Source organism: Rattus norvegicus, chromosome 8 (assembly GCF_021556685.1).
Source record: "Rattus norvegicus strain SHRSP/BbbUtx chromosome 8, alternate assembly SHRSP_T2T, whole genome shotgun sequence".
NCBI lineage: Eukaryota > Metazoa > Chordata > Mammalia > Rodentia > Muridae > Rattus > Rattus norvegicus.
The window spans coordinates 111408261-111431980 of record NC_141541.1 but is presented as its reverse complement, the minus strand read 5'-3'; the positions used below and the strand labels follow the sequence as shown (position 1 = coordinate 111431980).

General features: G+C 47.5%; 1 protein-coding gene across 5 annotated transcripts in view; it reads right to left on the bottom strand.

Annotated features, from left to right (window-relative positions):
• Slco2a1 (solute carrier organic anion transporter family, member 2a1) overlaps positions 1-23720 on the bottom strand; it is an 80422-nt gene that overhangs the window by 27016 nt on the left and 29686 nt on the right. Inside the window, exons 2-4 of one of the 5 annotated variants that reach the window (XM_087560427.1) lie at positions 17516-17602; positions 12342-12479; positions 8669-8831 (exon numbers count right to left, since the gene is read on the bottom strand). In XM_087560427.1, coding sequence (XP_087416553.1) covers positions 8669-8768 — 100 coding nt within the window. In that variant the 5' untranslated portion in view covers positions 8769-8831; positions 12342-12479; positions 17516-17602. 5 annotated transcript variants of the gene reach the window in all.

The window sequence follows — 23720 nt, the reverse complement described above, 5'->3', positions numbered from 1 at the left end:
TGTTTGAATAAAAATGTCTGCCCATCACCTAACATGGTTTCCAAATACTTCATCCACTAAAGCTTCTGGAGACACAGAATGCAAACCAGACATAAACAGAACTCTCGAAGGATGGGTGCCTGGGGGAAGAGGGCGGTTCTCCCACTCATCCTTCTCACTCCTACCCCAGTCCAGGGCGTAGACAGGAAGGGGAGATCTGGAACATCCCAGAACACCCACAAGCCGTTGCTGACTGCTACCTGGCCTCGTTGTTGAAGAAGAAAAATGGCTGCATAGTTCCTAAGGGCCAAGAAGGTAGAGAGGAACCAGCCACACTCTCCTGCTGGAGGCCTAGGAGAATGAGTCATATTTTCAACTCACCTGACTTGCCAAACCACAGATGCTCTGTAATTATAATTTCAATCCTAATAAGCCCCTGTAAAAGATGTGCAATCCAGAAATTTTATTTATAAGCCATATACCCAGATTGGGCAGATCTATATTAACATATACCCTAGAGATAATGCCCCTCGTTTCTTGCTGTTTCTTCTGACCATGTGGTTCTGATCCATGTCAGCTTCTTTCCCTTATCTCCCTCCTCTTCCTTCCCTCCTCTACCTGCAACCCCCTCTCCTGAACCTCCAGTCCCGCCTTTCTCCCTCCCCTGTCCAATCACAGGCTGTAGTCTTTTATTGAGCAGTTAACTGGGGTGAATGTTCACATGGCATCCCTTGAGTACATGAGCATCTTTCTGCTCATCTGGGGCAACCATGTCCTACGGAACGAGTATTTAGCATTAGAATACAAGCAGAATCAGATCAATCCACTACAATGCTTGAAGAACCAGAGAATGGACAGACACGGTCAGGAGCTGGCACTTAAGAAGGGCTGTCTCTTGTGTCACTGCAGTGGACACTTGCTTCGCCAACTTTCGAGTTCTGACCTTCCTGACGCTCAATGCAGTGTCTGGGCGCCCGCTGTCATCCCTCCAGGTTTATATCTATCCTATCCTAGACCATAACTTTAAGAGGGTCCGCATCAAGCTGCATTCGCTTTTGGTCTACCCATCCGTTCGGGACTGTTTTTCTTTTAGTCAAGTTAATAGCATGCATATGTTTTGTGATATTTTCCCCTCATGTATTTGTTTGTTTTCCTTCCTTTTTGTTTTCAGATTAAACAGTTCCAATTAGCCTAGCTGGGCGGCATTTACCCTAACTACTCACCCACTCATCCCAACACACACTCTCCCTTTGCCCTTTATAAATACCTTACCTCAGCCCCCGAGGCAACTGCCACCCTACCCACTTCCCTCACATGCATGCACGTCCCCCACATCCCTACCCACACACTTCTTCCTACACATGTGCTCACTTCATGCTTCTTCCTCCTTCCCCTACCCTCCCACCTCCTGACAATCCCCCCTACCTTCATACCTTCACCTCATGTCTACACACTCCTGCCTCCAGGACCCAACTCCACATACACCAGCTTCCCCTCCTCTCCAAGCCCAGCCACCTCCGTACCTCATCCAACATCTGCATGTAGAGATGCTCTATCCTGCACATACCTACGTGTTACAGACACACTCGGGCCACTTGCACACCACGCGCCCCTCATTTCCCCCATGGTTTCTGGCATCTCCATAGCATGCCAGAGCTGGGAATTTACCACAAAGCCACCCGTGCTCATGCTCCAGACTGATTCTCTCTGTAGTCTGGGCCTGGGCCATTTCCAGGTTTAGGAGATGAATTTTGCCCTGGAGGCTAAGAGCTGAGGAAGGAAGGGTTGAGGTTACTCCGAATCTCTCTCCCCATCTTCCTGGGGACATCACTGAGGGCACACCCTAGGGACCAGCAGCCTCAGACATCAAAGGCTAGGAAGGGCTTCTTCTCTTTCTTTTCTTGATTGCTCACAAAATACAACAACACTTCCCTCCTCATTTCCTGCTTAGCCTTCAAGAAACTTCCTGCCCCGGCAACCATTGTCTGCCAGGCTGACTTCCAAAAGGACTTAGACTGAATCTTTCACAAGGTTACATACACCTAGTCCTTCAAAACACTGATTTCCAAAAGTCCCCTCTCTTCTCTCCTAGCGGGACTGGTCTCACGCTGGCTCGTTTCCCATCCACAAAAGCCTCTCTGTACCTTCTAGACATGGGCTTGGACGGAGGCTCTGGCTGGGTAGCTAGTCTCTTCTCTGAAGGCGCCAAGGCACATTTCCGGACCCTACTGACATTTAGAAAATCTAAACATCCATAAATGTCTGCATGGTCTCTTTTAAATTGGCAATTAGTTGTAAAGGTCTTTGTGATTTCCCACAACGTTCAGCCTTTCTTCAGTCCCCCCCACCTCTGAAAATCATAGGTCCCCTTCATTTCCCATGGTCATTTCTGGAGCAGCTTGTCACAGCTCCAAGGGGGAAGAAAACGGCACATACTCGTGAGGAGAGGAGTGGAGAAGATACCGATCAATAACAGATTTCAAATGTGACAGCAAATCAAGCAAAGTTTTCCCCAACGGTCACGGCGAGCCACGCTCTTAACTCTTCCTACTGTGGGAACACAGAGTAGGACGGTATTGTTGTTCCGGTTTTAAAGATAAGGCTCAGAAAAAGAGGGGTACGTCCCCTAAGAAGAGTTGGCAAGTGAGTGGCTGAGGTGGGATTTGAGTGTCAAAGTCCATGCTCCGACTACTGATGTGAGTGAGGATCTATCCTTTCTTACACTGTAACTTTCAGAGGCTCCATATCAAACTCCATTCAACATGCTCTGGGAACTAGGGGAGCCCCAGCTCTCATCCATGTGCCCAGACGAGGGTGTGCTGGAGAACCCAGCATAAAGACTAGAGATCACCTGCAGGTTCTCGAGCCCTATGCCGGCCATGCCATAGAGCTTGTCAAAGTGCGTTCTCACCGGGGATTCTGAGGGGCTATCAGGTTACTCAGTGTCCCATAAGCCCTCTCCACATTGCCACATGAACAAGAGTTACCACTTCACTGCCCACACCAGCCACTGGGCTAAATGCAAGGACACGGGCCCCTGCTGCCACTGTAGCCTTATGGCAAGGTGTTTCTCTTTTAGACCCTCCTAAGGTACTGAGACTTAAAGCAAGGAGGAAATAGCCCAAGGCTGTAGTTTCCATCACAGTCTCAATGGCCAGTCTCAGCCCTAACTGCCTGTCTCCAGTTCAGACATACCAACATGTGGGTGTCACATCCAAAGAAATATGTCCCCCCACTCTGATGACCTCGCATAATTCGAAGTGGAAGTCCCCATAAGAATACATTGGAAGTGGAGACACGATCACAATTTCTTCCATACATGAGACTTGATGAATATTTTTACTTGAACATATTAACGTGCCACACTTGCACACTGCATCGGAACGAGTACACAGCCCAACCAAAACACACAGATGTGACTCCTGGGCCAAAGTCCTTTCACCTTTTTGCCTGCACTGGACAAGGGCCCTGAGGTAGTCTGAACTGTTCGACTGTTGCTTGAGTTTCAGTCAAAGCGAGTGCCACCCTGTTGTTGGATTCAGAATGTACACAGACAGGATGAGCCACAAACAACTCCGTCCCTTCTCCCAGCCCATGCATGCTGTGGTCCTGTCAGGCAAGCTGCACTCTTTCTACTAGTCCTTTCCACTGTCTCTCAGATGATTTGGGCCAGGAGCATGGGGTTTAGATTGGGCTGGTAGTGACTCCCGGTGATCTGGGCTTTGTGGTAAAGTCCAACTCAATCTGAATAGTCATGCCCAAAAAGGAGCAGAGAGTGAGGCCATCGCTAATTTCCCTCCCGCAGCTACACTGTGCAAAGCAAATGCCATGGGCTGTGGGCCCAGGCCTCGGGGAGCCGACTGGCCTGACTGAGTGTGGTGTGTGGTGTCTGGCAAAGTGCCCTTCCCTCAGCCTGGCCCCAGTGTTCCAGACTCCCTTGCTGATCCCATTAGCCCTGTCTTCATGCATCAGAAAGGTCAAGTCCTGATTCTCCATCAAAGCTGGTTTTCAATGCCTCGTCCAGAGAGAGGGCGAAAGGACAGGGCAGAACCCACAAGTTTGTCTGCCTTCTCCTTGGCTCTCCTGAAGCAAGGCTCAGCCTTTAAGCAGTCAAGGACTGCAGCATGCCTGTGTAAATGACTAGAGAGCCTGGCTGAAGGAGGGATAGTTCCAGAAGCTTCCAGTAGACCCCACCCCACTCATCTCTTCTTCTAATCCTCCCCACCCCCGACCGCCATTCAAACCAACTACCCACCTCCAGCACTGGCCTCACAACCCATAGAGGAATTCCCTCCCTCCGCCATAATAAAAGATTCATCTCGAGCACTTACATCTACTTTTAGGAGACTCTGATGCTCAAGCAAACAGGTTATCAGTTACTTGTTCAGCGTGGCCTTGGGTGGTTCACTCATCCTTAACCAACAGCATACAGCTCTACTGCAGTGAACGAAGGATGGACATTTGCAGGGTGGACCCTCACTGATGCTTCATGAAGCCATAACCTCTCCCCACTTCTCACAAGACAAGGTCAAATTCATCCTGAGCTAACAAGTTGATACAAAGTCATCTCCAAAGCCATGATGATCCTGGAGCACTGAGTCCTGGTGAAACACACACAATGTTACCCTGTGGGGCCATGCCACCAGACAGAAAACCTGGTTAAGCTCTAACTGATTCAGGAACCCTTGCAGTTATTGCAATTGAGAATTGTAGGTGTTTAAATCTACTGCTGACCAGGATCCTGTCCTGGAACATGTTTCTATGACAACCCATGGAGAAGACTGGGATTATCAGTCATGTGCGGACAACACCTTCCACATGCAGACGTGGCACCCCCAACAGCTCAGACCAAGCCAATAGAAAGCATCTGCCTTTAGATCCCACCCCACCCCATCCACATCCTTGTCCTATCCACAAGGAATAAGGGGCATGAGTTACGTCACCAAAGATAGAGCGTGCCTGTCTTATCGAGCTGTAATACTCTGGGGAAGTCTTCTCTCCAGAAGCTTTTGTCGCTGGAAGTCGCTTGAGCCTACCACATCCACTTCCTGTAGAGTGGCCCCCAACCTTGGCTCCTAGCTGACCGCTGCATCCTGCCTCCTGCCAACAACTCTGGGGCAGTGTCAGCTGTGGAAGAGGCCTGGCAAGCGCCTCCTCAGAGAGGTGCAACTCTTTGGTCTCTTTGGCCACTCCGAAGGGGCCAGAGTCCTGCAGATCTCCACAGATAGCACCAGGTACACAAACGGCATTAACCCCGATCCATTCCCAATCTGCCCACATAGAACTTTCATAGGGGTAAAGTCCGGCTACAATTTGCTCCATGGATACAAGATAGAGTGTACAAAGGGAGAATTCACAGTGAGCATGGGCAAGCAGGCACAACACAGAGGACAGGCCACATTCTCCAAGCCTGAGCTACTGGGACAATATCAAAAAGACTGCATACAGAAGTATGTTTGAATACTTGAGGACACCAAAGAAACATATCTGTGCATACATATACCAGTAAAAAAGCATTAGGAAATCACAAAATTAGGGCTGAAAATTTTGAAAACAAATCCTACCTCCTGGAAGTTAGCAAAACAGAGAGAGAGCTCTTTAATTTTACATAACGGAAGGATTTGGTTCTGATTTAAAAAGCTAGGGAGGGACTCAGAGAATGGGAAGGCATACTTCAAGGGAAGCAGTAAGAAGACAAGACAGTACTGAGGGACAAGGTACTGAAAGCTCCAGTGAGGTTAAGCGATGAGGGGGAATGACATGTATATCCACATGAAAGTTCCAGAGGGAAGGATGAAGAAAATCAGGAGCATTTTTGAGTGATGACAAGTTTTTAGGATTAAATAATAATTTTGGTTGTATATCCCAACAACCAATCCCTCCACCCAAAAAAAAGCAAATCTGAACTCCCAGACAGATACAGATTAGCCCACATGTTATGGTAGCAAAACATCGAAGAAAAAAGAGAGAGACTAAAACAAGGAGGCCTAAAAATAAAGAGCTGCTAATTAGACAGACGGAGAAGGTCCATTAAGAAATGCCGAAAGACAATAATGTGTCATCCTCAAAGTTCTGAGCAGGAATAACTAATCGTTTCATAGTTATTTGCAGCTAAACCAATTCTAGAGAAAGGGTGAAATAAAGATCTTTTCTGACAGATTTTATGACCACAAGGGCTCATCAAAGTAACCACAAAGGATCTAGCTCAGGAAAAGGGAAACATTGTAGCAAGAAAGTTAAGTTAAAGGCCCGCTGAACAACAGAGAACACAGAATCTCTTATGGGCGAATATTAATAGTGCTGAGCAGGGTGGGGAGGGTAAGCTAGGAGTGTCCACAGCACTGGGCAGCAATGATGGAGGACAGTGGGCATTAAGGCATCCAGGGAATATGTTCTCCTGGAGAATAAAGTTTACAGCCTGTTCAGTCATCAATCAGTGTTGAACACTGGGCAGCAGCGAGCCGCACTGTTTAAGAGTACACATTACAGGTGTGCCAGTTGGTTAAGGATTTAATGCAGTCCCAATCAACATTTTGGAAAACTATATATATAATGAAATCGAGTCAAACACCGGGGAGGGAGGGCCTGCAATACTGGCAAAGGTGACACCCAGATCAATGGGTGGGAAAGGAAGTCCAGAGATGAATCCACAGACACAGCCAACTTTCTTCTCTGTGATGGTGGTGGAACTCAGGGTCTGGTGTATTTCAGGCCAGTTTCCTACCACTGACCAGCAGTCTTAGCCCAAGATAATTTATCTGCTATAATGGCACAAAATTATGGTATGGTGAAAAGACAGTTTTTGTAATAAATTGTGCTGAAAAAGTGACATTCATACACAAAAGGGAAAACTTGAGCATTTATAAATAAATGGTTAACTCAAAACAGATCCTAAGTCTACTTGCAAATATAAAAAATGGAGACACCCCATGAAAGTGCATAGAAAAATCTCTCTTTCTTGGGGTCAGGCAGAGGTCTTAAGAGCCGTACCAAAAGAATGAATCATGGAAGGAAAAAAATAAGGAAAAATTGAATTTTGTCAAAATTAGAACCTCTTTCTGTTCTGGAAGTGATATATTCTGTTAAAAGAATATGCATGATGAGTTAGAGACTGGGGAGAAATATTTGTAAAGCTTATATCAACAAAGAGTCTAGAATTTGTATAAAGTCTCAAACTAAACAATTTAAAACAACAACAATTTATAATCAGTTAATGGGTTGGTAGGGAAGAGAGCAACATTTTCATCAGTGAGGAAGCTTCTGGTAAGGTGCCCACATTCTTATAAACAAACCCTCACTTACACTCCTTTAATCAACCCTAATGAAATTCGCACGCACGCACGCACGCACGCACACACACACACACGACTAGAAGTAGAAAAGAAGCAGGATTAGTAAGAGTGGGAGAAAGAACATGAAAATGATCAAAGTATATCATGTACATGTATGAAAATGTTCCAATGAAACATATTATGTATAATTAATATAGGCTAATTGAATAATTTAAAAATAAGATGTAAGGAAAAGTTACCTTTTCATAGATACTTCAGTACTAATCTTTACCATGTTTAACCACATAAATTCTTTGTCTATTTCATTCTGCCACAAAACATCCCAATAAAACACACAAGTTTGGGTCACAGAAAAAGCCCTTTTCTGAGGGTCAGGAGACAGGATTCCCCCTTCCCCTTCTTCTCTCTCTTCTTGGATACTTGAAACATGAAATACTATCTGAGTACTTTCTACTTTCAAGACCTAATAGGTAGCCATTTCTTCTCAACTGAAACATTCTCTTCAGGTGAGAGGAAGAAGGGAACTCTTAAGATGGAGGGAGCTAGGGAAACTTGTATGACTCAGAAGTTCATGAAAATTACAAGATTTACAAAGCTTCCTTCAAGGTCATACAAAGCAGAAATCAATTGCTGGGGAAGAGGAGACTCTCTGTTAGAGTTGCCTACAAGTTTCCAAGGATACAGCTTTTGTGAGTCTTCACCCATGATGGGTATGCCTTTTGGTGATGTGGCTGCCTTTGAGTTACTCATATGCCTATAATCTCTTATCTATACTCCCGTAATTAACCTGAATAAATTTATTGGTTCACCAACTACAGTTGGGTAGAATTTGGGTTTTTATAGTGTCTTATGTGGAGTGAACAGATATTTGTTCATGTCCAGGAGAAGTTACATAAGACCATAAAGTTATACATACTATAACTTTCTCTCTGCACTCCATTAATGTTCTGGCATCAACGAGTGGGCCATACAAACCGTATGTAAGTTGAAGTAAAATGTCAGGTGCAACAACAGTCATGGGACAGTAAGCAAAACCCCCAAACTTCATTGTGTTCCACACTCTGGCCCTCTTTTCTCTAAGCCTCTGTGGGTTCTGGTTCTAGGCAGGTGGAATTTGGATTGATTCAGGCACAAAGCACAGGAAGTCACAGGGAAAGGCCAGCAACCGCAAGCCAGGAACCAAATATCTGGGCTACTTCATACTTCTGTATGCTTCAATAGGTTCTGCGCTTCAGATGTGGTCTGGAGAGAAACTGAACTACTGAAGTCAAAGACAGTCTCTAGCAGGAGAGGGAAGAAGGTGACTTAGAGTCACCTCAACCCAGGAGCACCACCATCCGCTCTGCACCGTGCTCACACTGCCTCAACTCCTCAGAGTAGGAGTCGGTGCCACTCACCATCCGTGGTCGAGGTGTATTGATAGGGCTCTGACAGGAAGTGTGGGAGGGTGAGGACAAAGGCCCCTGCAGCCAGGAGGAGACCCCCTATGCCAATCATCCGTGGGCGGTTGACCCGGCTGCCGAAGTAGCTAATGAAGATGATGAGGGTAGCGTTGCTGATCTGCAGAGGAGAACAAGGGATCCAGTGAGACCCAGGTCCCACCCTCCTCCAGTCCTGAGGCGACCCACCATAGCTCACCTAGGAGAACAGACAGGGAAGGGGCTTCCTGGCTTTAGTCAAGTTCCTGACAGCCACGCTAGCCTTGCCCAGATGGTCTTGCTTAGACTGTAGATTCCCAGCGTCAGTTTTCCCTGCCATCAGAAACCCATCCTGGCTTCGGCTTTCTGGACCAACCCAGTGAAACTATCTGAAACCATGAAGAACTAATCTAAACGTCGGGTGTCTATACACAAATCTGAGTGTGTGCGTAGGGTGCATATGTCGGCAAATGGGTCTGTTCACACGTGTGTGTGCTATTCCTCTCTCTCTCTATGTCTATGTCTGTCTGTCTGTCTGTCTCTGTTCCTCTCCCATCCCTGTCTCCCTTTCCCTCTCTGTCTCCCTGTCTCTCTCTGTTTCCCTCTGTCTCTCTGTCTCTCTCTCTCTCTCTCTGTTCTTTTCTGTCTCTCTTCTGTCTCCCTTTCCCTCTCTGTCTCCCTGTCTCTCTCTGTCTCCCTGTCTCTCTCTGTCTCCCTGTCTCTCTCTGTCTCCCTCTTCCTCTCCCTTCCCCTCCCCTCTCCCTCTCCATATCTCTGTCTCTGTTTCTCTCTCTGAGACAGAGTTTCTTATTGACCTGAAGCTAGCCAAGTAGTCTAGGTTGACTCACTCCGGGGGTCCCCCTGTCTCTACCTCCCCAACTCTAGAAGTATAGGCGCATGCCACTATCACACCTGGCTTTTAAATGTAGCTTCTAGGGATGGGACAACTTGGGTTATCATGCTTGCATAATCATCACCTTAACAACTGAGCTTCCCCCCCTACAAGAAAAGTCTTTTGGGGCAAAATCCAAGGAAGCCCTCCAATCCATACTGGCTACTGGAGTAGCATATAATTTTTAATTAAACTCCTAACTTGAGTGAGGTCCAAAGTAATGGACTCAGGGACTCTGGACTGAAAGTCAGAATAACAACCAAGCAATGAGCATGGACCCAAGCACCATACAACTCCTCTCAGTTTATACTTTCTGCTAGTTAATTTTTTGTCAATGTGACACGAACTTGGGTCATCCGGGAAGAGGAAGCTTCAGTCAATAAACTCTCTCTATCAGTTGGCCTGTAGGTATGTCTGTGAATCCGTGCAACATCTTTCTTGATTAATGATTAACGTGGGAGCACCTGGCCTACTGTGGGTGATGCCATCCCTGGTCAGGCAGCCCTGGGCTGTAATAACAAAGCAAGCTGAAGGAGGAAGCCAGGAAGAAGCTTTTCCTCTATGATCCTTGCCTCTTCTCCTGCTTCAGTCCCGGCCCTGGCTTCCTGTGCAGTTGACCTAATATGGAACTGTAAGCTAGATAAGCCGTCTCTTCTCCAATTTCATTTTGGTCATGGTCTTTATCACAGCAACCGAAAGAAAGCTAGAACTTGACAGTCAAACAGGAAATGTCATATCTACATCCATAAAGTCAGGAGGTAACCTGAACCCCTGAGGCCCATTTTATGTTAGCTACACCGTCCTAGAGAAATCTTCTGGAAGAATGGGCTTCTGCTCCAATGAACTCTGCATCTAACCCACCCCCATCCCCATCCTAAATTCTTCAAAACAAAGAACAAGGACCCTACCACTTCCAAGGCCTGTCCACCGAGGACATCAGGTCCTGATGTTCCTTAGAAGGAATGCTCCTTTGTGTCCACCACTTGTACCTGACATGTCCTTCCTCTCCCACAGCCACCGTCTTATGGACCCTACCATCTATCTACTAGAGATTTATTTCTACACCTTTGTCTTAGCTTTTTGTCCGTCTGTTCCTTTCTGCCTCCCCAGCATCCGGGACAGTGTCCGGCCCAAAGTTGGTGCTCGTTAACCTGTGTCAAGGAGCACGACCGACAGACAGAGGCTGTGGCACATAGAGGAGGGTGTGAGGGTATGTGAGGTGTATGAGGAGGCAGCCTGGCTTTAGCAGGGAGCCTTCTAGATTGAGGGTTCTAGAACATTCTGCTGTGGGTATCCTGAGAGAGGGAAAGCTTCTTCTTGAACTTCTGGGGTTTCATTTCTTTCCTTTCTTGCATCTCTATTAGTTTTTGTAAGTGGACTGAAGCATGTCACGACAAGCATGTGCATGACAGAGGGTGGAGGGCTCCAAAACAAGCCCAGGAGGGAAGGTTGGGGCATGTGGGCCTGCACTCGTCTTGGTTTGTGGGTCACTAGACCTGCTTGGGTATCGGCTCTTGCTCTGTAGCTTTTCTTCAGCAGAGGAGCGCCTTTGAGAGAGTTTCCCCATTAAAAGTACACCTCAAAGCTGCAGTGGTTCTCGCCAAGGAGAGGACTCCAGGCCGCACCCTCAGAACTCCTCAAGAACAGCTCCATCCACTCGATGGTGTTAAACCTTTGCAATCTGACAGAGCCCAACAGCACACTCTGCCCTTCCGTGTCTCAGAACCAAAGGACTCCAGGGACTAGGACTGGTCACCCTGGGCTCTAGGGTTCCAACCCACCTAGTCTATTCATCCTCCAATGTCATGTCACAATGGACAATAGGAGCAGCTGCTTTCCAAGGTCATGGCTTCTCTGTTCAAGCCCCTCCACCTGTCTTTAAACTGCCATAGGCATTGTGTGCCCTTTCATATCACCTGGGCCCAGGAAGGCTTTGAGATTGGAGCTTCAATCTGAGGCCCCACAAACTTGGATGGCTTCACCCAACCCTACTCCAGGCTGGACTCTCTTTACACACTCCTGGACACACACACACACACACACACACACACACACACACACACACACACGCACTCACCATTGCCAGCAAGCAGCAGCCTACAAATTCCATGTGTTCCTGGATCACAGTTTTATTCTAAGCATTCAATGATGCAGATAAAAGTTTAGGTGTGGGAGTCATAGCTTTGGGTCCTCTTGACTGCTGTGAGAGGGTCTATCCTATGTGCCGGATCTCATTTGCTTAGTCAAGGAGCCTAGAGCCTGGTATGAGAAGAGAAGAATCCAGAGGTTGTGTCTGGACTCACCAAGAACTGTGGGTGACTTGTGATATAGCCAAGGGCCAGGGTCAGGCTATGGTGACATAAATGTCAAAGGATTGTTTGCTTGCTATTTGTTGTCTGTGAGGACAACGCCAAAATTTAGGGTGACATTCTGCACTAGGATGCGTAACCCAGTCCCTGTTATGGAGGTCTGTACGTGCAATGAAGGATTGTCAAGAGCTCCGCACTCAGGGCTGGAGAGATGGGTCGGTACAGCACTTGTTGCTCTGGCAGAAGACCCAGGTTCAATTCCCAGCACCTACATAATGGTTCATCAGCCATCCATAACTGCAGTTCCTGGAGATCCAATGCCTTCTCATGGCCTCCTCAGGCACCAAACATTTATATGCTACACATACATGCACACAGGCAAAGCACTCACACATATAATAAGCAAATCTAATTTTAAAGATATTTTAAAATAAAAGAGCCTCCCGCTTACCTCATTCAAACTGGAGATGAGACCAGAGGAAGAGCTGGAGAGCCCAAAGCGCTTCTCGATTGTGGTGAGACTGCTCTTGAAGTAGGCGCTGTAGAGCAGCTGACAGAGCTGTAGCAGGCCATGGCAAAGAACAAATACCTGGGTAATAGATGACAGGCCTGTGAGGTCTCTGCCCAGTGACCCTGCCCAGCCTCCCACCCAGGAACCTCTGGGGCAGTAAGCACTGTTTCCTCATGGAAACACTTCGCTGGTTGGGTCTTAGGGTGAAACTCTATCAGAAACCACATATTCCAAGTCTATGTGCAGGTGAGGGGTGGCACAAGTTAGGTCAAGGCCATGATTGGACAGTAAAAAAATAAGGCAGGGACAAAGCTTTTGTAAGGTGGGAGAGAAGGGGAAAGAGAGGAAGAGAAGCAAGATGGAGACAGAGAAGGTGGTCTTGAATGGCCATGATAGTTGGGATGAATTTCTGTAGGCAAATTTATCTTATCTAGGTGGGCAGTTTACATCCTTATCAGTTGGCTGTGAGTTCATTGTGAGGATGTATTGTGGACTGAGAATTTAACATATAAATCTGCGTGATAAATTACAGTTTATTGAGTCATGATTTCACTGGCTTGTTGGGAGTATGATCTGAGTGTGTAGCAGGGAGCTGCGATAGGCCAGCCTATGCTGGACTTCTAGAGCCCTGATTTTACTGGGTAGCTGGAGCCAGAGAATTCTCGGCTAGCAGAGAGCTGCTGGGAGAGATGCTAATCAGAGGTAAATTATGGTTAGGTCCATTTGGCCCCATGGGTGCTGGAACTAACTCTAGACCAGCATGGCGCCTTGCTGGAACAGCTCGTGGACTGCCTGAGTCAAAGAGTACTTGGGGGCAGCGTGGAGCCACTGAGATAAATTAGCACTAGTTCCTATGGCCCAACAGAGCTGGAACTAGTGAGAGAGCGACCACCTAGGTCAGAGAGAGCCCGGGAGAGAAACACAGAGCAGTATGTGCGGGAACCAGTCACGGCCTCTAAATTTAAGAAGGCCACAGTACTTGGGAGAACAGAGGCCTCTCCAAAACTGCTGCCTGCCTCTGAGCCCCAACAACCAGCTCTCTCCTCACCAGAAGCAGCACAGAGCCTACTGGGGGCCAAAGGAACCTCTCCAGTCCTGCCTCCCAGAAAGTGTTTCCTGTGTCTCCTTTCATTGGCTGGAATATTTTTAATATTTTTAAAGAATTATTTTTTATTTTATGTATATGAATATACTGTAGCTGTCTTCAGACAAACCAGGCATTGGATCTCCTTACAGATGTTTGTGAGCCGCCATTGTGGTTGCTGGGAATTGAACTCAGGACCTCAGGAAGAGCAGCCAGTGCTCTTAACTACTGAGCCAACTCTCTAGCTCCCATTTTAATATATTATGATAAAAATAACTTTTGAGAATGAGTTTTTGTCCCAGTTTCTTTCCAAAATGGAGAAACAACAATCATTGCAGAAACTCAAATAGAGATTTGAAGCAGAAGTCATGAGAAGCACTGCTCTCTGATGTTCTCAGAGCTAGCTTCCTTACACAGAGCAGGGTCACCTTCCCAGGGAATGGTACTGTCATGGTGGGGTGAGCTCTCCGATATTAATTCTCAATCAAGACAATGCCTCACAGACATGGCCTCAGATCAATCCTATAAAGACAATTAATTACTCAACAAATATTCTTTTTTGGGGGGGCGGGGCGCGATTCTAGGCTATGTCAAACTGACAAGTGATACTAACGAGGCCAGAGAACATTAGTGAAGATAGGTTAAAGGTGGTGCTGACGGTATTGGTGTCACTGAGGTAAAACAAGCAGATCAAGAGAGGAGCCGAGGACCCAGATGGTCTGTGGCTGAAATGGCAGGTTTGTATAGGAAAGAGAAGTTGGAGGAAGGGAAATGAAGCTCCTGGGCTGGAGAAGTTTAAGGTAGAGGGCCAGTAGTGAAAATGGCTGAGAGAAGCTGAAGCCACCGAGTGAACCTACTTTGATATGCTAATGACACCACACTTTGCCATCTGTCCTGAGTTTCTTTTCTGAGTTCAGTTGCGCCCACTCATGAAGACCATCACAGCTGGCAGTTGTCCCCTCACAGAAGGTGTGGGAGGGTCACAGGACCCTCACCCGAGTATCCACTTACTCCTCCAAATGCTGGGAAGGACTAGGGATGGGCTTCATTCACACAGCCATGAGGAAGCTATCACCCATGCTAGGTGAGGACCTGAGAGTCAGGCTGCCTTAGAGGATTACACACATTCTTTTCCTTGACCCGTCATCCATGCTGTCTAAGTTAGTCCCATAAAGTCACTGACTCCTTAGGGTAAGCACCCATGAACACCTCTTACAGCGTCCATCCAGGAGTGGGAGTACATTCTCTCCATTTGAATACGGGCCCGTTGTAGCCACTTATTTCCGGTAAGGAGTACAGAGCCCAAGTGAAGCTGTGACTTCGGAGGCTGGCTCCTAAATATGAATAGAGAATCTGCCTGGATCATTCTGCCGATGACCCTTAGAGCCCAGATAGCACACAATAAGGAGGCTCCGCCTTCCTCCTTCACAAGGAAGCCACACGCTGGGACTGAGCTGACTAGCCAACTGTGGTTTCAACCCTCCGTCGGTGTCAACTGCTGGACAGGTTACTGAACATTCCCCTCAGATGATGATCCTAGTCCCAGCCTCTGATGCCAACAAGACAGAAATGGACTCCTGTCAAGTGAGGGACGCTGTACAGACAGCAAACCTAACAGCAAACTAAATATCGCAGTTGTCTGAAGCACTTGAGTTTAGGTTTGCTTTGTCAGTCAGCACTGAGGGAGGTGGACCTCCAAGCCTGGCAGTACATTTTGTTCCTCAAACACGGTCAAAGTCACCTCTTAAAGGTTCTCAGAGCACAAGTAGTGTCTGTATGTTTGCTCCCAATCTCCACCAAACCTCCTGGCTCCTTATCTGGAGTGCTGCCCCTGCCCTGCAGTACCCTTTCACCCAGGATGAGGTGGCTTCCTCATACCCCAGCACCGTATTGATGAGCTTTGCACAGAGGTCCCCCAAAGGCTTAGTACATGCAAATGGCAGGAATCCAGCATCAAGCAGGGAAGTCAGGGAAAGCAGAGGGTCGCACTTAGGTCAGACCAGGGAAGTCTCACAGGACATGTGAGAAGGGACCAGATCAGAGACTCCCACAGAAGTTGAGCTGTCCTTGATTCTAAATGGAAGAAAGTCCAGAAGCCAAGGAGGCAAAGGCAGAGGCGAAAAGGAGGCCCAAGAGAAGCTGGAGTGAGAAGGAGAAACGGCAGGTTCAGAGTTAGTGTACTTTACAGTTTCTGAGCATTGAATTTAGAGAAGACTCATCTCCTTTCCTCTCAATTAGTAATGAATTAGCAGGCATGAGTAATTCCTACCAACTTCTTCCGTTGTCTCCTGAGAGGAAAATGGGGATGGTGGGAGAGAAGCTGCCTCAAAGCCTTTCCTGAAAGGTATGCCTTGGCTATTTCCAGTGCATACTGGATTTCTCCTTCTTCACCGCTGTGCTATAGTGAGGACCCTTTCCACGTCCCTTTACGACAATGCTCACACCAGCAGTAGCCACTGCAGCTGTGGCCAGACTGGGTACCTCATGGATACTCTGACAGAGATGCTGATGCAGGTCTGAGCCCCATACTCCAGGGGACACAGCAGATGGAGACAGACGGGATGTGTGGCTATAACAACAGGAGAAAATGCCGGGGAAAGAGAAAGCCACAGAGGGGTGGGTTGACAAACTTGCCAGAAAGGGCCACTCCCAGGGTCAAAGGCACCTGGCCCTGCATACCATTTCATGAGGACAGAACCAGGAGACCGTGTCCTTGTCTGCTCTGACTTACCAAATGCTCACTCATAACCAGCAGGAGAGGAAAAAAATGATCACCAGCCAGTGCAAAAAAAAAAAAAAAAAGTGGTAAATGCCATCCCCTGAAGAGGGTGTGGCTTGAGGGTAGATTGACAGTGGAGAAGTGGGGGCATGCTACCTGCATTACAGCCTCCCTCTACTTCACTTAGGGCAGCCATCCTGGTGAACGAAGGTTTGGGTTTGGAAGTCAAACAGGCCTAGGCTCAGATCCTGGCTCTGCACAGAATCTTTGACTACCAATAGGGCTACTCTGAGCCCCAGTTCTTTTAGCAGTACCCAGGAGCTACAACACCCTAGTGGACAGGATTGCCCAAGCACGGTGTTTGCCAAGGCCCCATGCTGGACCCACAGCTGCCCTAACTCATTCCATTCCTCACGCCTAGTAATGAACGTCTCCTCTATGGCTTTCAGTCTTGTGGCGTGAGGAGCAGAAGCAGAATGTGCTACGTTCAGGGTGTTACAAAGATGACTCCTTGCTCCACACACTCCAAGTCCAGCGGGATTCCCAGTAGAAAAAAATGTCTGGAGATTGGTGCATACTACAGCCCTTCCCCAGGAAAATCGGCAATTATGGTAGCATGTCAAAGGCTTCATTAAAGACCTCCTCAGCTTCGTTTAAGCCAATTCTCTCTCTCTCTCTCTCTCTCTCTCTCTCTCTCTCTCTCTCTCTCTCTCTACATATGTGCACCCACACTGCACAACACATGAAGATCTGAAGTCAACCCCTCAGGAGCCACCTGCCTTGTTTCTTGAGTCAGTGGCTCTCACCAGGACCTGGGGCTGGTGGACTAGGCATGGCTTGCTGGCCATGGATCTCCAGAGATCCACTGTCTGCGACCCAGCAACTGGGCTTGCAAGCATACAGCCCCATACATGTGTTTTCACCCAGATGTTGGAGACAGACTCTGGCTCTTATGCTTTCGAGGCAAGTTCTTTACTTGCCCGAGGTCCCCAGAACCCGGCCTTCCCTTCTTTACCTTTAAGAAGCTGGTGTTCCATCCCACTCCATCTAAGGGAAGAAAAGGCTCCAAAGTACTTCGCAGAAAGACGGGGAAAGGTAAGCAAAGATGCATCCCGAGGGTTACTACGGTCAGCCACTCTCTATCCCCTCGATCCATTCTCCTTCCTCTCCCAGGCATTTCTTGCTGCTATAGATTGTACCACACACAAGATTTCTTCTTTATCCACACTTCCCCAACAGGCTCTAGACTTCCAGGAGAAAATGTGACTGGAGATCTTTAAGCAAATTATCCCCCAGTGTTTGAAGCAATACCTGGTTTGTGAGAAGCAAGGGGGTATCACGTCTTCAAGATGTCACGGTAACCTGTGGTCTGGAGCACTCAGCCATCAGGAGAGCCACCTAGGGCACAGCAGGTTCATCACAATGACCAGTCTCCATCGTTTATAAATTCCCCTTTGACATGGCTGTAATTTGTGAGCACAGTTCAGCTGCCCCCTTCCTTACTTGTCTCACTCAGAGTGGCCCTGAGTATTCCAAACCCAAACGGCAAAAGTTAAAGATTTGTAGCTATGTATACAGGGGCTTTCTGATGTGATCGAAGTCGTCTACATTTTTATAGTGGTGGTATTTATACAGGTAGAGTTCGTACTTAAAGTCTGTGCATTTTATTACAGGCAAACTAGACCTCAGTAAAAATGACTAGAGGAAAATTCCCTTGAAGACAGAGTCACAGGCATGAAGGTTTTCAAAATAATATCCCGACACTTTGAAGGGCATTCCATCCCGCAAAGTTTTCTGGTTTTGTTGTGCTTTAAAAGTATGAGCACTGACAACATTGTGAGGTTGTTTGTTTACTCAAGGGCCCTACGTTGAAAGGTTCAAAACCCATGTAAATATTTAGATTTGTGTGTGCATGCTAACCTGAGAAGGGAGGGGGAGGGAGGGAGAGAGAGAGAGTGTGTGTGTGTAATTAACATTGCACACACTCTTATAGGTATGTCTCACCGAGGAAGTTAGCAAAGGGGAACTTTCTTGCAGGACTGGATGTGAGGGAGACTCTCAGACATCCAAACATGAAAGTCATGCTCACAACTCCATTCCTCAAACCTAACAAATGTGGAGAGGGTACGGTGGGGAGAGTAGAGGAGAAAAAAGGAGAGAAATTGAAGTGGCCATTAAAGACCTAAGGAAGACTGAGAGGATGCCCATGATGGTAGAGAGAGAAGTCTGGGGCCCAAGGCAACATTCAGTGACATGCGGAGGACAACTGTACAGTAAGAATTCAGGGTTAGGGACCCCTGAGAACTCAGGATAAATGGGAAGGGGTCAAAGGACACCCAAGACACAGTTTTGTTTGGTAGGTTTTCGTTGTCATATTCGTGACTCTTTTTTATTTCCTATTCTTGACATTGGCACTATAGGGTAACTGGCGTTAAACCATAGAAGCACTGGCTGGCCCTGAAACTGCCAGGCAGGTCTGATGTGTGAACCCATGAAGTGATAGCCCAGCTAATGGCTGCTCCTGCTATCACCCAGCTCTGACTTTGTGAACACAGCTCTCAGGGAGGGAGGACTCTGTCCTCATGAGTCCTCATGACATAGGATGGGATTTCACTGGAGTGATTCGGACTGGAGCTGCTTAGCAGGATAAAAAGCCGTAAGCAGCCTGCAGGTGACCTGACTGAGCATCCGCTGTTGACCTCCCAGTGTTTCTAGACGGCAGCTGTCTGTGTCCCAAAGATTGTCATGGTGGACTAGAAGAAGCAGTCCTTCCCAAAGAAAGGAGGGAGAGAGGGAGGGAGAGATGTGGGGGGAGGGGGGAGGAAGGAAAGAAAACAGACAGAGACATTCCTCTCAGACCACATGAGCGTTGGGTGTTCCTGGGTATGCCTAGGCTGCCTTGAGTCCTCTGCTCCCTGCTTTAGCTTCTTTGACCTCAGAGAGAACTTGGGAGACATCTCAGCCTGTCAAATGCTTGTATAGCAGCCAATCAACCCTCAGAACCCAGGGGAGACCCAAAAGAGCTGGGTGTAATGGTGTGCACTTGAAGTCCCAGTACTTTGATGGCAGAGACAAAAGGATCCCTTGGCACTTGCTGGCTACACAGCCTACCCTAATGGAGGAGACCCAGATCCTAGAGAAAGATGCTGTCCTAACAGCAACAGCGTACACCCCTGGGCTCAGAGACCATTCTCTTCCCTTTCCCCTCTAAGCTGGTGCTGACAACCCAGGCTGGCAGGAATACTATTGTGCAGAGAAATGAAGTTCTTGACCAGAAGAGTTTCAAATCACCCTGAACCCCAGGCTAGGCCTGAGCACCGCCAGTCCATAGGGACTCCTGGCGTATGCCAACCAGATCCCACTCAGAATATTAAAATCCGTTTGCATTTCTTTACATGTTTTGCTTTCCCCCTTCACCTTATCATCTATATAACATGTAAATGCTTTAAAAAAAACTCAAACAGTACAGAATGCTCAGAGTAACAAACTTTGGGTTCCGCACCACGGAACAGTCCTTGAAGGGACCTGAGAGTCTGCATCTCCCAGTCTGGCCCATCCATCAATACTTCAAACCCATTGTCCACACCACGGAAATCATTGAGGTTTTTTTTTTTTCTTTTCTTTGGAGCTGGGGACCGAACCCAGGGCCTTGCGCTCGCTAGGCAAGCGCTCTACCGCTGAGCTAAATCCCCAACCCCAACCATTGAGTTCTTTCATCCATTCATAGTGCGCCTCCCCTGCAATTGCTTCTGATTCTTTTTTAATCATCCACAATCCCTGTTTCCATCATAACAGGGATACTGGAGCTGAAGAGAGATGACCATAAACTCAGTCTGCCATCTTGAATTACAAACCCAATCTAGTCCCCTCCTTGTGCCCTTACTTTTTCAACAAATAAAGAAGAGCTCCAAGAAGCATATTTAATTAACTCCTCGTGAATAGAAAATATTCTACACGTCCGTGTATACATTTTCTATGTTCCTCCCACTTGCAAGGTAAGACATTTACATCAGCCCATCATGGGAGCAGGATCATTTAAGAGAAAACCTATTTCATAACAAGGAGTTGGCTACCTCATATAGTTTACTGACCACTGTGCTGAAATTGGAGGACAGTGTGGTGGTGGGGGGTGTTTTTAAACCATGGTGTCATCAAGAACAGCATTAAGAGGCTGTCTATTATATGCTGGGCAGTGGACTAAACTGCCAACCCCCAAAGTACAAACAGATCCTCCTCCTCCCCCAGCACACTCGGGTTATGACCCTGTTATCTAGCTGGCTGAACCTCGCAGAGCAAGATGAGCCTCCGACTGCAAGCCTTCGGTCTGATAGTGGTTCCCACTCCATGTGTGCTCATTTCCCTGCCCACAGCTCATCCTCCTTGCTGGCTGGCAGTTGACCAGTGGTTGCGTGCTGAATGGTGAGGTCCAGGTTCAAGGTGCCCTATTGCAACACAGATAAAGATGGTTTCCAATGTCATCTGACATTTCAGAAAGCTAATTTTAAAAAAGAGAGAGGGAGAGGGGCTGAGTTGGTGCCTCTGAGGCCCACCGGAAAGGCTCCCCAGAATTGTAAGAGGGATAGTGACTCCTTCTTACTGTCTTTCCAAAGGGACAGTAGGACATAAAACAAAGATGTGATCTAGGATGAAAGAAAGGCCTGGACCAGCCAGGAAGCCTGCTTAAGCCTCCTGTACCTTCTTCTGGGCGAGCGTCTCTTCCACAAAGTCATTCAGGAAATCAAGTATATTTCCATGCAGGAAGAATGCCTGCACAAGATAACACCCAGATTTAAAATAGCCAGGCTGGGCTCAAAGTTGATGTCCTGAGAAATAAGGACAAGGTAGCATCAGGATTATTAGTATTGTTATGAACGAGAAAACCCCTTTGTCCTATTGGCTCTTGAAAGAAGAAAAAAGAAAGAAAGAAGAGAAAAGAAAGCATCAGAATAATCCTAAAAGGAACACAGAAGCTGCAAGACACCTTCTGTCCCCTCATGGGGAAGGAAGCAGGCAACGTGGGAATCTGGATCTGGGATTCTATTCTCACTAGAAAGAATCTTTGATAAAATGGGATCCTGGGGTGTCCTCTGACGTAAAAGAAAATGTGGAATTTCACTGTGGACATGAAGACTGTGGCTTTGCATGATGCGCCCTCGTTTTAAAGCTGGGGCATAAAGGACAGAAGCAGTGGAAATCTCGAACCCCAAACCACACCAAGAACCCTAAAAGGCATCCTGCACTAGCTGGGCAGTGCAGTTCTGTGATGTTCTGGTTCCCTCATCCCGGGGTGGGGTTGGGGCTTTTCGTTTGGTGCTGAGCACCAGGAATGTGTGAGGTAGACCGCTGCATGGAGCTGGTGGCAGGGTGACAGGGAAGAGCGGGCTGTGAGAGACTGCCTGGGGGAATCAAAATGCACGCATGTGAGACTCTGTGAATTTATCATTAACTAGAAGAATGTTTTCCTGGGCAAATAAACACTTGGAAATAAAATTATCCCTGGTGTTCATGTCAATATATGCTTGAATTCTTTTCTAGAGATTCTGAAAAGCTTTTTTTTCTTTTAAGACAGTAAAAACACTCCTTAATGGAGAACAAGTACCATCTTGTGTTTGGGGGAAGTTGGCTCCCAGTCACCTGTTAGGTTGAAAGGAAGCCGCAGTTGGCCAACGTGCCTTGAATGCATTTATGGCAGGGAAAGGACATTCAGCCCCTTTGAATATGGAAACTTTGCTATCTTATATCCTTCCTCATCTTTGTTCTGGTAACAAGATGGGATGTCAATATTTTTTCTCACATCCTGGAAGGGTTTGAAGATAAAGCCCGTCCCTTCCTGCCTTTAAGCAAAGAGCTGCCAGTTTTTCAGACAGAGAAAATGCAAACTATAATACAAAGACAGTCTTACAAGAGTCCAGAACCTTAGGAGTCTACCTCAAGGGAGGGGTCCGATGGTCCTATCAGTGGGCGACGGCCCCAGGGAGCTCTGGGGGGGACAGTCATATCACCTTTGTCTCTGTTATCTGTTTCCATCTCTTTCTTTTTTCAGGCTTGGCATGTTCTCACTTTTACACCAGCAGGCCAATACATGGAACACATTCTGTAAATGCTTGCAAACCTAGACACTCTCACATGTCCCTGTGGGGAAGGCGATGAAGGCCCAGGGCCGCTTGCAAAGCCATCTCATTTTGCAGTTGGCAGACGACAGCAGCCAACAGACACTAAGTCGCACCACTCGTCCATTGTGTGACAACGTCTACTCTTCTGAGGGCTCCGAGGTAGGAGGTGCCACAGACGTTGCTTGTGCTGAAGTTGACAATACCTGATTGTCACATCAATGGGTTCTCCAAAGCTTATTATCTAAGTTCTGTCGGACTCCTCCATGTCCTCTCTCCTTTCTACCCCACCTCCTACCATTCTCTTGGTCTCTATCACTCTCGCCCTCTCTCTGGCTCAGATAGGGTCTAGCTATATAGCCCAGGCTAGCCTCAAACTCCTACCTCCCAGGTGTCGGGATCACAGACGTCCACCACTGTACCATCTAATTCAACAAGGACCAGCACAGGAATACAGGATGTCACTCCCTCTAGATGTTCTGTTTCTATTGTAAAAACCTTGATAAGAGATGTCTTCTCTGTCCTCCACTTCTTTGACTATCCTTTCCTCTTTGACTCTTCTTCACTCCCAGCCCTTCCGTGTGTGCACGAGTGCGTGCGTGCGTGCGTGCGTGCGTGCATGTGTGTGTGTGTTGATGGTAGCCAAGATGCACATCAGTGCTTCCACATGCAGCTTCCTTTTGTGTCTTGTTTACCACCGGTGGGAGCGTGGATGTTTACTGAGGCCTTCCCTCCTGAAGCCGACTTCATCTCAACTGGGCCCCTCCTATTTCCACTGATTTCCTATCGAGTCCATGCCCCGTCCTACCTGCCTTCCTACAGTATTTTCTGCCTCCAAGTCAAATCTCAAATTTTGTTACACTCCTCATCTGTGTTGGTCCCCTCCGATCCCTGACAGCAGCAGCTGGTGACATCGCCTGGCTCACAGACACAGCCCCCTTCTCATTTCCTATACCTACTCTTTCCTCCCTCTGATTATTCTTTAAACAACAGAGAAGTCTCCCGAGAAAAACCTTTACCGGAGTATGACACTCACACAGAAAATGTGTATGTTGTAAGGATACAGTTTGAAAAGTTTCCCAAGCTGGCAACACTTGGAGGTCCCATAATAAAAACTAGATCATCACCAGCTTCCCCCAAAGGTCTCTGGGGTCCCTTCAGTGGCCACCTGCCACCACCAAGGTAACAACTCTTCCCAGTCCCAAGAGCTCGGGTTCCTTTGCCCTTGGGCTTTGTAGGAAAGAGTGGCAGCGTGAACTGAAAATGGAGACCACAGTCTGCCGTGACAGTGACAAGCCTGTGGGTTCCCACCACCTTGGATAAAAATCCTAACTCAGTCCTTAGCCTACAGTGCCCTCCACACTCCAACTCTCATCCACCTTCCCCATCCACTAAGCTTGCCAGCA